This window comes from Leptosomus discolor, chromosome 2 (genome assembly GCF_034619465.1).
Source record: "Leptosomus discolor isolate bLepDis1 chromosome 2, bLepDis1.hap2, whole genome shotgun sequence".
NCBI lineage: Eukaryota > Metazoa > Chordata > Aves > Leptosomiformes > Leptosomidae > Leptosomus > Leptosomus discolor.
In genome coordinates this window covers 92,465,806-92,482,179 of record NC_141392.1, presented here as the reverse complement: position 1 = coordinate 92,482,179, position 16,374 = coordinate 92,465,806, and the positions used below count along the sequence as shown (strand labels likewise).

Sequence of the window (16,374 nt, the reverse complement as noted above, 5' to 3'; positions counted from 1 at the left end):
ATAAAATTCTTTGGAAAAAAAAAGCTTGCGGTCTTAGGCCAGCTCCACCATATTAACCACTGTCATAAGTGCAAGACAATTATTTAAAGCAAGAAGTCTCATATTCATCAATAGACTGTAATTTTAAATTTGATACTGTAAGTGTATCATTATCTTACTGGTGTCCCACGATCTCCTGGCTTCCCTGGTTTTCCACTTGGGCCAGCAACTCCTGGAACTCCTGGGGCACCCTAGAGCAGAAGACATGTAAAGTGAATTATGGAAATCTGCAATGGCCTAAGTGCTAATAAGAAAAGTGTTATTGTATTGAGTACAAAGCAATACTGAAAATGGCTCCTATCAGGTTGTTTTTCTGTTAGGTACATATCAGGCTACAAAACTTTCTTCTGAAAAAAATAGTTTGTTTGTTCATGGCAATGTGTCCTTTTACACAACGCCACAGTTTAACAGTCAAAAGATGAAGAAAGAGTCTATATGTTTTTGATACTGCTCTTAATGACAGATTCCTGAAGGACTACAAGACAGTTTGGCCTTCTAACTTCATTTAGCAGGTCAGTGATCCATGTAAAAGTCCACAACAAGAAGTCCACAAAAGTAATTCTAGTGATACTATATAAATATGAGCAAATAAAAGACCTGTGTTAGGTTGTGTGATAAAAGCTCATCTGCACACCCATAAAGAAGCACAAGACAGACAATATTGGGGGAGTGGGGGCAGCCCAAATAATACCTTGCCCTAATGACTCCTATCCATATAAATACACACGGTGTAAATGTGTGCTCTGTGTGCATACTGGGAATACATCTTCCACCTTGCTACAGGTTGCACCCGGTCACATCGAGCTGCAGCAATTTGCCTATCTTAGGCTGTATGATACAGCTTTTCTAACAGAGTCCCACAAAACACAACAAAGGAGCTTCTTAAGCAAGAATTAATCCTCAAATACTCTTGTCAGGAAAAAACTTGTATTAACAGTGGGGTTTTTTCAGCAGACTACAAGTATTAAGCTGATTGGTTTCAGCAGACCTACCTATGCATTTAAAGATCATGGCTAAAGAACCAGGTAAACTGTTTCTTCCCCTATTTACACTGGCAGTAATCAGTTTCAGAACCACTCTTACGAATGTTTGTGAACACATGCTTTACACAGCTGTCTGCTCACCTTTTACTGAGAGTTTCCCAGATCCATTTAGGATATTAAACAAAGGATCCATTTCATATTTGACAGAAACTGAAAATGCCAGTGTGGGTCTCTCTTGGCTCAGGTCTCTCAGAGTATATCAAAGACAAAATCATATTTACCGCTGGTCCTGGTGGGCCTCTGGGACCTGTGGGACCATCTTTTCCTGTGAAACCCTATTCAAAAACAAAAGCATGATTAGAGAGTAACTTAAAATCATAGCTTGATAAAAATGGCCTTTAAGGTTATGTAATTGGAATACTCCTGATTACTAGTAGCATGTATTTTAAAAACTATCCACAATGTAAGTTACAAAAATCTCCGTCAGGACTAATGCTGGAGAAGGCTATGGAATAATAAGCTTCAGTCAATGTAGAAGATGTTAGACAACTATTGATTAACTGAAGATTGAATGAATCTCTCTCAATACTTTTAAGAAAAGGAATTGTTGTTCTATCCCAGAGGAGCAAAATCTCCCTTTTCGCTGTTCTCTCACTCACGGATTAGCTGGAAAATCTGAGGTTTCTACTTAAATGAAGAACGGTCTCCCTCCCAGACACTTACCCCACAAGAAGAGATGCTGAGAAATCCCATTTCGATAACCGAACATAGCACTCACAAATTAACATTGATGGTCCATGGCCCACTAATGACCCACCAATCCAATGCTTTCTTTGGCAACTGGCTATCACATGGTAGGCTGTTTTCATTTCCAGCTATCAACTCCCACTAAAGGATAACTATAAACACATATGTCAGCTATTAATTTTGACTGAAAAGTTAAGTCATTGCTTCAGTCATCTCAAAAGTGATATGGCACTTTGAAGACAAAAGAGATTTGCTCAGTTGACCCCAAATTAGAAGAAAGGGATTGCAACAACTCCACAATGTGTGCATGCCCTTCGTTATGAAGACATTTCAGAATTCCCCATCCAAACAAAAGTTCTTAGCTCCAGGTAGTCAAAGATTAAGGAGCAACCTTGACCTTCACAGTAAGAATAGCACGGACAGATTCTTTACAGATAGGACATCTCCCAGACATTGAGACAAGCAGAGTTTCAAAGGGATCCCCTGCAGCAGCAACAGTGTGTGGAAGAGAGCAGGGCTGAGTACCTCAGCAGAGCCCTGTTCAGCAGACATACTGCTCTAAGGGTGCAGGCATCTGAGAACCTAGTCAGAAAAGCGAGCAGTGCAATTTTCACAGAATTTATCTGGCTCCCCTATGGCTCTCTGGGGAGGTTTTCACCCCTAAGCTTTTCCAGTCCTTCCACTTTTACTTCTCCAGGTTGGATACTGATATAATTACTCCTTTTGAAAAAAAAAAACCAAACCAAACACATTTGAAAATAGAAAGATATGAAAAAGAAGGGAGAAAAAAACTTCCCCACGTTACTTGGTCTTTTCAGAAGATAAACTGAGGAAACCTTACCCTTTCTCCTGGAGGTCCCACTGGGCCAGGTGGACCAGGTAAACCCGGGGTTCCCTAGAGGCAAAAGGAATGATACACTATATCCATGACAGAACAAACATCACTGTTATTCATCCCAGCACAAATTTAAATATTTAACTGTCTCCAGTGTGGCTTTTTGGCACTTACAAAAATAAAACAAACCTTTAGGAGAATGCATTTATTTCATATACACAATACAAGAGTCCTCATCCTTACTCTACTTCCATCTCCTTACCAGCCCATAATTCAACTTCAGAAATAATTTTCAGTAGTTACCATAAAACAGATATATCTGGTTTTTCCCTTTACAAGCATGATTTACAGATACCAGCTAATCTTTTAACACCTAGTGCTAAAGCCTAGCTAAAGTGATTGATCAGAGTGTATCTAAAGAAACCAAAATTAGACTCTTCCTTTATTTTTCTTTTCCCCTTTTGTCCTATTTTTTAACATTCTGCTGCTTTATTGTGCACATTGTAAATTCTCTCTTTCTGTTCCTTGTAGCCTCTGGGTAGAGAATAAACACCAAAATTAAACAGGCAGGCTACATTAGAGGATACTTAGGAATAATTTTATTCAATAGTCTATAGGATCAGTACTACTGCTGTAGGAACTGGATAATGAACAGCCTTCTATTATGTTGTCATGTTCTTCCCCCTTTTCTGTCTGATCTCACTGTACACTAAAAAGTAGCATTGCTTTCTACGGGACATTACTACTCCCTAAATGTGTATTACTCAGTTATAAGGACTAATAAAACAGGTAAAGAGCATAAGGTCCTTGGTTCATGACTGACCTTATCTGATACATTAAACTAAATCCATAACATCATTTAAGCATCTCCCATATAGTCTTTATATCCCCAGTAAAATCAAGAACAATACAGTAACCAAGGAATATTAGTTATGTCACCACATGTATAAACCAATGACCTTAAATTAGCCAAATCTGGTTGATTATTCAAAAAAACCCTTATTTTTTCTCTTCAACAACTAATCTTAGTTTACAATACAGAAACCTGCAAGTAAGTGAAATTTAATATTGCTTTCTTCCTTCAGAAAGCATACAATTAATGTCCCAAGACCATTTGACTTTCAAAAGTAGAAAGCAATTAGACAACATTGCTGAAGAGGGGTTCAGCAAATGTTCTGCAACCTTTATTTTAGGACAACATTTAACTTCAGGTGATTAGAAGTTGAGGGACCTTCCTGGGGAGTTATCAGTGTACTTTTCCTAATCCAGCGGTCTGTCCCTGTACATTCACAACTGTCCAGATGGACATTTGGCTTGACTTAGTACTGCTCTTCGTTCACTCTTGCTGTTTTTAACGGTTTACTATTACCTACATTTCAAATTCCTACGTGTAAGATAATTATGTTTCCAAAACTATTGCTTAGGAAGGTATGAGAAGAGCCCATGACTCCCAGTGATGTCCAAGACAGCTGTCCAGCAGCCAACCTACATCAAGAACAATGTAAAACAACATTATCTTGTTTAAGCGTTGACTTACCGATCTCCCTGGTAGTCCAGGCTGGCCAGCATCACCTTTCAATCCTTGACGACCCTATAATGTTCATAAATGATTGTTAGAGATTCTGAATTACAAAACAGATCAGCAAAATAATAAATCTGTGGAAAAGGACACAAAATATTTCCTGCAAGATACCTAAATTAAGGAATTCATAAGCCAACTATGAATTACGGATACATATACCTCTTAACTGAAGCAATTCACATCATCTCACAAATATTTGCAACTGCAGGTTGGCTGGTTGATATTACATTAAAAAAACGAGCAAGTAGACATTTGAACAGGGCCCATATTTTGATAAGGAAAAGACATGGACTTTTCAGTAAGAGAGACTGATATCAATGTCTTCACAAGCAGGAAAGCAGGGAAGGTTTACATGTTTTCTCCTGACCTCCTTTATCTTTCTCAACTGGCGAATGGAGCTGTCTACACTCATGAAAGGTAAAGGCTCAGTCTTTTGAAAGTATCACTATTTTTCTCTAACCCATGGTCTGAAAGGCACTACATACTTCCAGGACACAAGGTGTAGGAGCATGTAAAGAAGCAATGTATTGCCTTTCACCATTAGCTTGCATTCCACATACAATACAGCACTGTAGTATAAATGCATAGTCTAAATCCACGAGCTAAATTTGACAATAAAATACTTCTTTTCCTCTGTGGCTTGCATGATAATCCAGCATTAATAACTGTTGATGACACACAAATAATTAAAAAGTTTGTAAACATAGTCTGTCAATGTGAATTGCAATTTATATGAAAAATGAAATTACATGACTCAAAAGTGGTGCTCTCACTTATTGTTAACTAATGAGAATTTCCATCAATGTTGGTATTTTCATTCTTCAGAGGTTTCCAAACTGAATGTGACAAATAAGTGTATTTATTGTATTCCACATGTAAAAGGAATGTGTTTGGCCTTTCTTGCTGTTTGGCACCTCTAGGTCATCTTGATGAAGTGTTTCCTCCTGGTATATAACAAAAAACTGAAAGGCATCTATGCTGGTTAACAAAACCTTTCTACTTTCTCCTTACAAAACAGAAGGTGTACCTTAATGTCTATCTCAAAGCACATTTTATTTCCCATTTCCCAAATTACATTACAGACTGAGAAGGTAACCTGGTTTCAAATGCAAAATGAGACAGCATGTAATCAGAGAACAATTCTATTCTTTTTCCCCCATAAACTTTGTATTTTAATCAAAGACTTCATAGAAAAACTTCCTAATTATATTAAAATTCAAGCTAATCCTAAACAGAAAACATCAAAATTATATTCCTCCTTTTGGGGTGATTATTTATTAAAATATGGCAAAAGCAGTCTTAATACATTCAGAATGTAGACAAAGGGTTACCTATGCTATCTGCTCTAAAAAACAGAATCTGGTGAAATTTCATCAGTGTTAATAAAGTTACTCTGGCTTCAAAGGCATGTACAGGAAATCAGAAGTAGCCTCTTGCGAAAATATGAATGCTGTTGCCAAGAAAGTCTCCTAGGAATGAAGGGCTGTTTTGTATGCCTAGATCTAGGCACCCATTACCTCTCTGAACTTTCAGCTACTGATTTACGCTCAGAAAATAGAAGTTGGATGTGTAAATTTGTAAGAAAGTCCTCAGAGTAATATTGCATGCTTAATTTTCCTGCACCACAGTTTGATAGTTTTAAGTCCTAGAACTCAAAGGCCTAGCAACTATACAGAAAAGCTGTAAGACTGAAAATGGAGTAGCACAACGCACGTTACAATGCTTAGACTCTGTCCCCACATAGGCATCCCGCAAGCACATGTAACATTCAGGACAGAAAATGTTATTGTATTGAAAGACACTAGTTTCAGAAAGAGACTTGTTTCATAATACTACTGCGTTGCAAGGAAAAATGAACGTTAGAGCAGAGCTGCCACCCTCTTCCCAAGACCACCATCCCCATGGACAGCTCTGACTCCATACACGTTGCCACCCACACTCAGAATGGCCACTCACCGGTTCACCTGGGATTGACAGCCCGTTGGGACCCTGCGGACCTGGGGGACCTTGAGGGCCAGGAGGACCTGTCTCACCACGAGGACCAGGTGGCCCCTTAAAGCAGAAAATTAAAAGAAGATTGTAAATGACAAACCCTTCTTAGATCTGTAACTGCAAAATCCTTTGTGTTAGACCCTCAAGGTAAGTCAGAAGCCTGGAGACACTTTTAATACTTCCGAGCAACTGTGGAAGCAGCTATTCAAGTGGCATTTCCTTTCAATAATCTATTCTCTGATTCATGTTGGTGGCCTCAGGCCAATACATGCCTTCTGGCAGTGTTAATTAGAAGTATAGCTGTCTTCTCTGCAGAGAAGAAAGAACAACAGTGCTGCACAGTGTGTATCAGCATCTACTCTAGTTTCCTAACGTGCAGTCAATGCCTTTCAGGCTACATATATATATAGGCTGTGTATATATAGTCTCAAATAGGTAGGCTGCACATAAATAACATATAGGCATATTTCCAAGCAGATTTTTAATCTCCATTCTTAGCAGCATAGAACTAAGCATACAAATTTTCATACAGGTAAGCATGCAGCAAGATTATAGATGCATTCCAGAAAGATACTTACAGATGATCCAGTCAAACCCCTTTCACCTCTGGGACCTTTAGCACCTGGGCCACCCTAAATTCAATATTTGGAAAGAAAATGTGTTTCACACAGGGAAAGCAAGGGTACATCATACTAGTGTGCATTATGAATCCTCTTTATCAAACTCTTATGTGAAAGCCCAAAGTTTTGAAGTGTATAGATCACATTACTAAAAAGAGTACGAGAATAAAAGATGCACCAGAAACTCGGGTAAACCACATCAGCTTCAGCTTTGCCCATTCAGCCCATGAAAAATTATTGTCATTTTCTTCAATTTATATTCATCAAAATCTCTAGGTAGCTCTCTAGTAGACTGCCAGACAACTTAACTGGCCTTCAGATTCCTCATGCAGCACTGTTGATAGCTTCAAAGTAGAAGGATCACTGGGCTGAGTATAACTCCCTTATATTCAAAGCAATTGGTAGGAGTATATCCATTCCATAGATTACTATCTCTCCACATAAAAAAAATAGGGTAACTAATTTATTTCCCTGACAGAGTAAAGAATCTTTCCTTGGAGTGAAATCTTGACTCTGTATTTAGGAAAAATATTTGCGGAGTCCATTAAAAATATCTTGTACATGAAGTACAAGGTAGCTGAGATCGGGCCAGACGCTTTCGACCTATCAAACAATGAGGAAAATTGCTATTGGAAATTTCACATTGGAAATATGAGGAAAAAAATACGGTGGTAGGAGCTGCCCAACTGTGTTTTAAACTAAGATGAAAGGGGAACAGATTATCATGGTGTTATGGACGTATTGATAGAAACTATCTCTCTGACCAACCTTTGTTTCACAAAACCACAGATCAACACAAAACTTCTATAAATTTAAAAATCAGAAAATCTGTCTCTTGTGAATAGTTCCTTACAGCTGGTCCAGGGGGTCCTGGAGGTCCCACGCTGTCTTGAGTACAGGTACAAGCATTTGGAAGAGCTGGGCATTTTGCTTCATCTCTCTGAAAATTCAATCATCACAATTACTGTCCTTTTAAAGAAAAGTACATGGTGGCAGCATACTTTTCTAAAACAGTAACAGCAAGATTCTCTATTACCCTGTTTTCAGGTACAAGTAAAACTCACAGCTAAACAGTGGCTTCCAAATGTTTCTACAGGACCTTTCATATTTATAGCAAATTTTCTCTGCGAGCTATAAAAGACACTAACAACAGAGGCATAGGCAAAATCAAATTTGCATGCAATTTCTGTTGTTCTAATATTTGTATCCATTAGACAATCACCTTGCACTGACAAACAATAAACTAGTTACTTTTTGAAAGCCAATCTAAGAACAGATTAAATACAAAAATGATATAGCTACTCCATTCATAATGTCTAGGATCTTAAATATCACTGAAATAACTGAAATTTTTTTCACTATTCCTAAAGGACTCAATTCTAGCACATTACAATCTTTCTCTATCAGACACAAAACTTTGAAATGCAATGTTGTTCATTGGCTGCTCTGACAACTGTGATTCAGATGTGCTGTCAGTAAGAGGTATAATACCAGGCTAATATTGATATTGTCAAATTTGGTATTAATAACGATTTTCTGAATAGTCTCTGGTTCATTTATACTTACCATAGAAGGAAGATCACAGCATCTGTCTCTGCTAGTCCAAACCGGACTGCATACAATGTCAAAATTCTGGATTTCTAACTGTAAAACAAAGGAGGACTCTTGAAAGATATTAAAGATGGTATTTATGAAATCTAATGGCATTATCATTAAAAATGACTCCTCAAACAATTTATTTCTAATGTAGTTAACATCATTAAGACTTTCACTTCTTTTTTGACACTGACAGCAAAATGATTTCAAAATAATAAAAAATTTAAAACCAAGCCTATATAAGGCTACAAGAACTTCAAGCACTGGTGATTGCTCTTGTTCCAGGACAAAAGGTAACAAATTAAAGTGACTCAAGAAATATTTTTCAATACTTAATGAATAGTTCTGATGAACTTCTACATCAGCTAACTGCCTGTGCACTTCAACATGAAATCTGGCTGAAAACCTCTTGGACCAGCTCTAAGGACTGCAGTCCTTGGGTCAAATAGTAATTCAGATTCATGTATGGAACTTTCCACCGACATTAGCAGGGAAAAGGTTTGCAGAAAGGCTGAAGTGGGGACATTATGTAGACTGTAGGGTAAAAGCAGTTTCCTTTCTCTCTTTCACCCCAAGAGCTATGATGCTGTAGTTTAATACGTACAACCAGACGTGTGGTGGTGTGCACCAAGAATAATCTTCTGGTGTCAGGGTTTGTACACATGGGTCAGACTGCAGACTTAAATCTTCTAATATGAAGCCCAAGTAATAGCATTGGTTACATATTAAGTACAGCCACTCCATCAAGATAATTGATATGCCCTTCACAGTAGCAGTCACTTTTCCATTATAGGTTCTAGATCATAAAGCCGGTGGGGATTACTCTGATCACCCAGTACAAGACAGACCATAGGACTTTCCAGAATTAAAACCTGTTCATTAGAGAACGTGTTTTAGGAAAAAGAAACACTCTTCATTTAAAGATTTCCAATGATAGAGAACACATAGTAATTGGTTTCAACGACTAACTGCTCTCCCTACTAAAAGAAAAACACTTCCACTCTTGCTCGAATTTATCTGACTGCACCTTTCAGCTATTAGATTTTTGTTCTTCAATCCTGCTAGAATGAGAAGCTATGGAGACCATACCTCTCAGTTAAGTATATTGGGTCTTTCATTACAGACACGTGAAAGCTTTGGGTGTAATACTGTTTTTTTAGCATTCCTTAATCTCTAATCTTTTTCCTCAGAAAATTTCAAGGGCTTAATGACTGGATTAATGCTTATTGCTTACTGTTGCTGATCTCCGGTCACCTTTCAGAAGTTTCCCAAGTATTTCATAGCCATCAGTTGTGATGTTCCCAGCCTCCTTAACTGGTTTTTCCAGTATTTCACTGCAGTCAATGTAAATCTTAACATTTGATGAAGTTACAACAATATGGACCTGAAAAAAAGTTTAATGGAATATTTAGAAGAGGCATATAGGCATATTTATTTTAATATTTTAACAATATTTCACTGTTTAGGTAATATTGTTTTAAATTTTCTTCCTAGTAATCCTGCTTTACCTTCAACTGGTGGAAAAACTCAAATAATTGAGTTTCAAGGGAAGTCTATGACATTAGTAACCTCTAAAATGTGTTGAAAGTCTATAAGATAAATATACAAGCACAGCTAAGAAGTGCTGTTCAATGTAATAGTTGAACTACAATGATCTGTTTGAAAAAGCTCTCCTGAAAATTGCTTTAAAACGGCATAAACATAAAAAATAAAAAGAATTTTTAAGAGGAAGTGGATATAAGCTCTTCTTGTCCTCTTCTGATGGCCGGGACCACACAAGACGTTTATGAGTCTGTGACTGCCCACTGGCTAATAGACTCTGTCTGCAGTTCAGAGAGTAGATTGTTTCAGATCCAAAGATCCTGGGTTCAGTTTCCACAGATGACTCAACCAGAGGCATTAGTTGCATTGAGATACAGGAAGTGAGCAGAGAAGACTGCCCAGAAAAGGACAAAATAATGCAAGATGCAAGAGCGAAACTTCCATGAGAGAAATTTGGCTACAAAATCATATGTCAAAATAAGGAGAAACAGGGAAGAAGAGGAAGATATTAATTATCGGAAATAAGGGAATCTTAGGAGGGAGAAAAGAATGACTGTAACAAAGTGAGAGTATGTTTATCAGGATGAGAGAATGAAGTGTTCAGGAAAAACAGAGTAACCCTTAAATAGAAGAACCAACAAAATTGTAGCAAAGGTTAACTTTCCAAAAATGTATAGTACATATGGCGAATGTTACGCAAGTGAATTTCTCCATTTCTATGAAAACAGAAGACATTCAGGAGTCTCAAAGAAACAAAGGTCTGACATTTTAGTAAATCTCATATGCAGTTGATGGAAGAATATCTTAAGGCCACAGAAAGGTTTCAGTGGCTTTATATAACTTACATACTGCATTTTTTTTTTTATATGCAACATTATAACATCTATGTAATTGTCAAAATTTCAACACAGTAAGATCAGCAGTAAAGAATCCTTAAAGTATATATTTATGTTTATCACAGTACATAACGATTCAGAAACACATTGATATTTAATGACTGCTTAAAAAAAATTGGCACGAAATTGAAACAGAGATTCCCTTAAATGTCCTGAGTGCCTGAACAATCTCCTAAGAATGTGTTCTTTTTTTCCATATTGAATATTTTCCCATGTGGAGTTGTCTCCACATCAGCATACGTTATCTGAAACTCTTTAAACATTATATGCTTATGCTTTATATAATTGGGATTAAGACTTAATGAAACTGCCCCCATTTTTCATCATCTGAAATTCAGTTGGCATCACAGTTTAATTCTCAGTGCTGTGTATACAACCGTTTCTTTAATTAACATTCCTAACATGGTTCGTTGACCAAATTAAAAAAATAATGGCAAGATAACTGAATGTGTCCAAAGTATAGCTTGGTGCTCCGTACCACTTTCCACAAAATAAGATAAGCACCATGCCAAAACTTTAAAATCATTATCATTTATACATCATATACTCAGCCATTTGATTATATGACTAAAGTTTACAGGCTAACTAATGCATTAAACAGTTTAAACTCATCACAGATATAATTTACTAATTCTGAAAGGTATCTAACATGCAAGTTGTTCTACTGGAACATGAAGTACTTGTCACAATTTAGATAAATTAAATTAAATCTGCATAGCAAACACATATTACTGAATTTTCATTTGCACACAAAACTTAGGAGAAGTAATCTACCCCAGAATGGTGAATGAGACCATCAATTTAAAAATGTTCAAACAGCAATGACTGCTAAGCATCACCTATCCATCCAAAGAAGCTATTCCAGCAATCAAAAATAAGCAGAGCTCCCCCAAGTCATTGACACAGTCAGCTAACCGCTGACTTAACACCAGCTCTGAATTCCAGCCTGAATCTCACGGCCTGGGCATAAATCGAATCAAAGTAGACATCTAGGGTTTACAGTAAATAAAACATCTCTGTATTCAATCCTGCTACACTTTGTTTTAACAAAGATGTTAACAGAAACATTCTCTTCAGTTTCTAACACATCAACATAAAGCATCACTTCTGAACATTTTCAGTGTCAGAAGGCACTGGGGCTTTAAGAAAGCAAGCACACTTAGTCTTTCTCTCCCAACCCCTTCTAAGACAAAGTTTGATGGTGTTTTGATCTACTGCTAAATGAACCACATCAATAAGCTAAGGAAACTATTATCCCATATGTACATCAGCAGAAAGATATACAGTCATCAAATTTCCTGTGGCTAAATACTGCAAAACTGCAATCTAAAAGGAAGTCTAGCATAGTAAGGATAAGAAAGTAGAAGTCATCTGTCTCTCAAAAATATTCGGTTATAAATTTAATGACTGTCTCAGGCAGTCAGGATTTTTCCTGTAGGACTTGCCAGATTCAACAGCTTTCACCATAGCTATGCTACGCAAAGTATTCAAGTATGCCAAAGTAAATTTCCCTTCACAGTTCGGTGCAGTTAACTGTGCTTCACTGAATGAGCCAGTAAGTCATCGAATGAAAACCACAAAAATGTTTGATATTTGGGAAAACATCTTCCTGTATTCTAAAGATTTGTCATTTCCTTGATACTAGATGGTAGGAGAAATTGCAAAAGTACCTTCTGAAATGTGTTAATCTTACTTTCCTTCCTTCATCCAGCTGAAACTACTGCTATCCTTTATTAAGAGCTAGTCAACATAGCTGATACATAAGGCTTTCCCAGCACGTGAGCTGGGGAATCCCATGATGCTGTCATTAACAACCTGACTCATACAGCAACCTCAGTAATCATCCTGGAGAGAATCCAGAAGAGTCTGCTGAGTTACATGGTGAAAAATCCCAAATACGGCTCTTTAAACCAAGGCTACTCCAATTTCTTTAAATACTATCAAAATCTGAACTTTTGACTACTTTCTGGGAAAAAAAAAAAAAAAAGAAGGGGAATGACACACTGCACTAGATAACTGATACATTGTTTCTTAAGAAAGAGTCTCATAAGCAAGAATTCATAGTTCCAGAGCTTTAAGATATTTGCAAATGGCTGTCACTCCTGTATGTTGTTTGGCATCTTAGGATCACTTAGGTTCACATGTATGAGTGTATTTAACTATTAAAATAATACAAAAGCCTGTATTTTTATTTCCCCTGTAATTGTTTTTCACCAGCAAGTGTAATAAACAGTTATACATAACGGCTAGTATTGCTGGGGTTGCAGGTTGTTCCCCATTTGCTCTGATATATGAGCAGAGCTTACTACTAGTGCTGTCAGATAATTCTGCTCAGCTCTATCACATTTAGAGGAACCACGAGGGAAAAAATTATGCTGAACATCAATGAAATTAGCAGATGACACTTAAAACAGTCTTCTGACAGTACAGCTTGTAGAGAGCTTTACACTGCTGACCTGAAGAAGGGAAGTCTCAGCTCTCACAGATATCTAAAATGAGGCTTGCTACATGCTGTTCTGTGTATTAACAGTACTTCTTGGTGACAAGATGACTCAGCTTTTACAACAAAATAATATCTATCCTAGCCTTTACTGACAGTTTTTCTCACTCCAGTAGATTAATACATTTCCTTAAAAATTCAGTTGTCCTACTAAGCTATCAAAAAAAAAAAAAAAAAAAAAAGGCAAAAAGCCAAATGCCAGGGACAAAACAGAGGCTGCCTAATGCAGGTGTGATCCAAGCCTATTCACAAATATCAGTTACAAAGTCAATGACATAAACATTTCTTCATATATGCGAAAATCATTAGCCACTAAATACATTATAAACCAAGAATAATTGGATATAATATAGCAGCAGTCTGGGAAATTATCCTCTGTCAAATTCTGAGAAAACCAATAGCTTTTATAGTACTGTATGATTTTCATAGTCATCTGTGCTTTAAAGAGATAAAGTCACAAAACATCATAGTGCTGGCACAAGCTATCTTTCCCTGCTTTCAGCCTAGCAGAGCTAGGTTGACAATGTGGCCTCCAGTATCAGCAAGTTGACAGAAGAAACCTCTTATCAGTATCCTCAAAGGAATACTGGTAGTGACTAGTCATGCAGAAGAGGGTATCATAAAGAAAACAAATGTTATACTCCAGCCATATTTAGTCATCAGAAGAAAATTAAACTAAACAGAAGGGAGATAAACGAAAACATGAGAATGTGCATTTCAGCTGGCCAAAAATGTTCCAACTGCAACTCACTTTCTTGCCCTGAATGTATATACTTAACACAGAATGAAAATATATTTTAAATTGTATTTTAGATATATATGTAGCCTGAGTCAAACAATTCCTGAAGACTAGAGGTAAGGAAGACTGGTAGGATCAAGTTTTCATAATTCAGTGCACAAAATTTGAAAAGGAAGCACAAAACTGACAAAATGGAAGGCAGAGGCGGTAAAATGTAAGGATTTCACTAGCCATTTTGACAATTCAAAAAATGTGAGTTTCATTCTATATCACAAGTAGATTATACAATGTTTTATGGGCTTTCTCTCATTATTGTTTCTTCCTCAGTTAACGTTACTTTGGAATATGTTAGGCCCAGTGAATTTAAGCCAAAAATATACCAATACACATTCATACATACAAAATATATACATATACATGTATTATGTTGTTAAACATATGAATCTTATTCAACAGGCAATTCACGTCCCAAAATTAGTTCCCTGCCTTCATCTATAAGTCAACAGCTACTTACTTTCTGTGGCTGTATCTTCCTCTTCTCTGAATGATTTCAAATCATTACACTCCCCCCTCTAATCTTTTCTCAATGCAACTTCCTTGCCTTTTTTTTTTTTCAGTTTATCTTTTATTCTTTCTCTTTCATGTGCCAGGAATCAGGCCACAAGGTCTCGTTCAGATATATCCCTCCATTTACACAATCTTGACAAATTCTTGACAAATCTCTTACATTGGTTCAAAGAAGACCTATAACTTCAGAGATCTTGTTTTACATGATCTGTAGGTCCCTATGTCAACTTATAGTACTATACAAAGACCAGATATAACTGACAGTGACTTCTGCTCGCTTGTTTCAAAGAACAGCACTTCAGAAAGTAACATTCATAATTTCAATCCTTTACCTTATGGAAGCTTCCATAAAAGATTTTCTTTACTTCATCATTATCAAAAGTTACAGTTTGAACTTCTCCCCTTGTATCCTTGTTAAAGAATGACAGCACTTTGCTGGCAGCTGCAATAAATGAAAATAATATATTTCATTTCATACATACTACTGAAACCACCATCCTAAGATACACTTATAAATAAAATGTAGCATACCACTCAATTGGGTAAACAGAGGTTACACATGGTCTTAAGTACATAGATGTATTTTCCTTTGGTTTTAGAGGTAATACCAAAGCTCAAAGGTAACTTAGATGATTTATTCTTAGTTGAAAAAAAACAATTGATGTACAAAGTGAAAAAAAAAAAAATCTCTTAAAACTAAAAGTATACAATCCTTTTACTATGTAGGAATGCTTTGGGTCTGGAAATATTTGGGAAGAACGCATACAAATATAAAGTATAAATTCTCTATGCAATAAGCATAATCATCCTTACGATCAAGCACAACTCCAACTTGTGGTTTGTAATCTCTGTCTGTAATCTGCCAAATTGCAAAAGGCTCATTGGGGGATTCAGGCAGGAGACGGAATAACAGAATGATAGTGTACGCCTGCGGCAAGCCCTCTGGGTGAATCTCCCTGTTAAGAGAATATGAAGACCTTTTTTCACATGGAAACACACGAGGAAAATGAGATTTTCATTATTTGCTTTTTTTCAAAGAAAAGACATGAGAGTGACAGGGAAACCACAATGTTTATTGGAACTGAGCATTTTAACTACTATCTCAAATAGAAAAGAACTTTGTGATAAAAACCACTGTGGTTTGTTAAGATGAATTCACAGCCTGTCTTCAGTTGGTCCAGGCACCATGGTTATGGAGGAAGCCAGAAAATGACCAAGAAATCTTGGAGATGTATTCTTGTGGCAAGATTCTGTATAAACTACACATATTTTAAATTCCTTGATGATAAGTACAGAAAAAAAGACCACAGCTTTATTATTTTTTCATCTGGCCTGTTTTATAAAGGCCACAGAAAACAGCACTTAACTGTTGCCACCCTTCAGGCACAGATGGGGTGAAGGAGCTATTTAATGTATTCTCGGCAATTGGTGATATATTTGGGCTGCACCTCATTCATCAGTGGCTGAGGTTTAGATTTGTGATGTTCAGACTGCTAGACATTAAAAAAGCAGAAAGCCAAAAGTAAATAAAAACATGCATTAAATGGCCTCCAGCATTTTCTGAAGGGGAAGGGAGGGAATGCAGGAAGGGAACTGTAAGAAAGGAGGTAGCTTGTGCTTCTTCTTAACCATAATAATGGAACTGAGAAGGAGATTTGGCCTCATGAACATAAACATAGACACGTTAAAATTAAGAGAGGAGCTGCTCTGTATTTTAGGCAAAGCTTATGTACCAA

The 16,374-nt window shown here is 36.8% G+C and overlaps 1 protein-coding gene across 1 annotated transcript in view; it reads right to left on the bottom strand.

Annotated features, from left to right (window-relative positions):
* The window catches only part of COL12A1 (collagen type XII alpha 1 chain), a 99,797-nt gene that overhangs the window by 12,872 nt on the left and 70,551 nt on the right, over nt 1-16,374 (bottom strand). The window contains exons 49-59 of the mRNA XM_086461462.1: nt 15,452-15,594; nt 14,971-15,080; nt 9,629-9,778; nt 8,365-8,442; nt 7,652-7,738; nt 6,757-6,810; nt 6,143-6,238; nt 4,142-4,195; nt 2,611-2,664; nt 1,304-1,357; nt 159-230 (exon numbers count right to left, since the gene is read on the bottom strand). Of these exons, the coding sequence (XP_086317588.1) occupies nt 159-230; nt 1,304-1,357; nt 2,611-2,664; nt 4,142-4,195; nt 6,143-6,238; nt 6,757-6,810; nt 7,652-7,738; nt 8,365-8,442; nt 9,629-9,778; nt 14,971-15,080; nt 15,452-15,594 (952 nt within the window). The remainder of the gene's footprint in view (nt 1-158; nt 231-1,303; nt 1,358-2,610; nt 2,665-4,141; nt 4,196-6,142; nt 6,239-6,756; nt 6,811-7,651; nt 7,739-8,364; nt 8,443-9,628; nt 9,779-14,970; nt 15,081-15,451; nt 15,595-16,374) is intronic.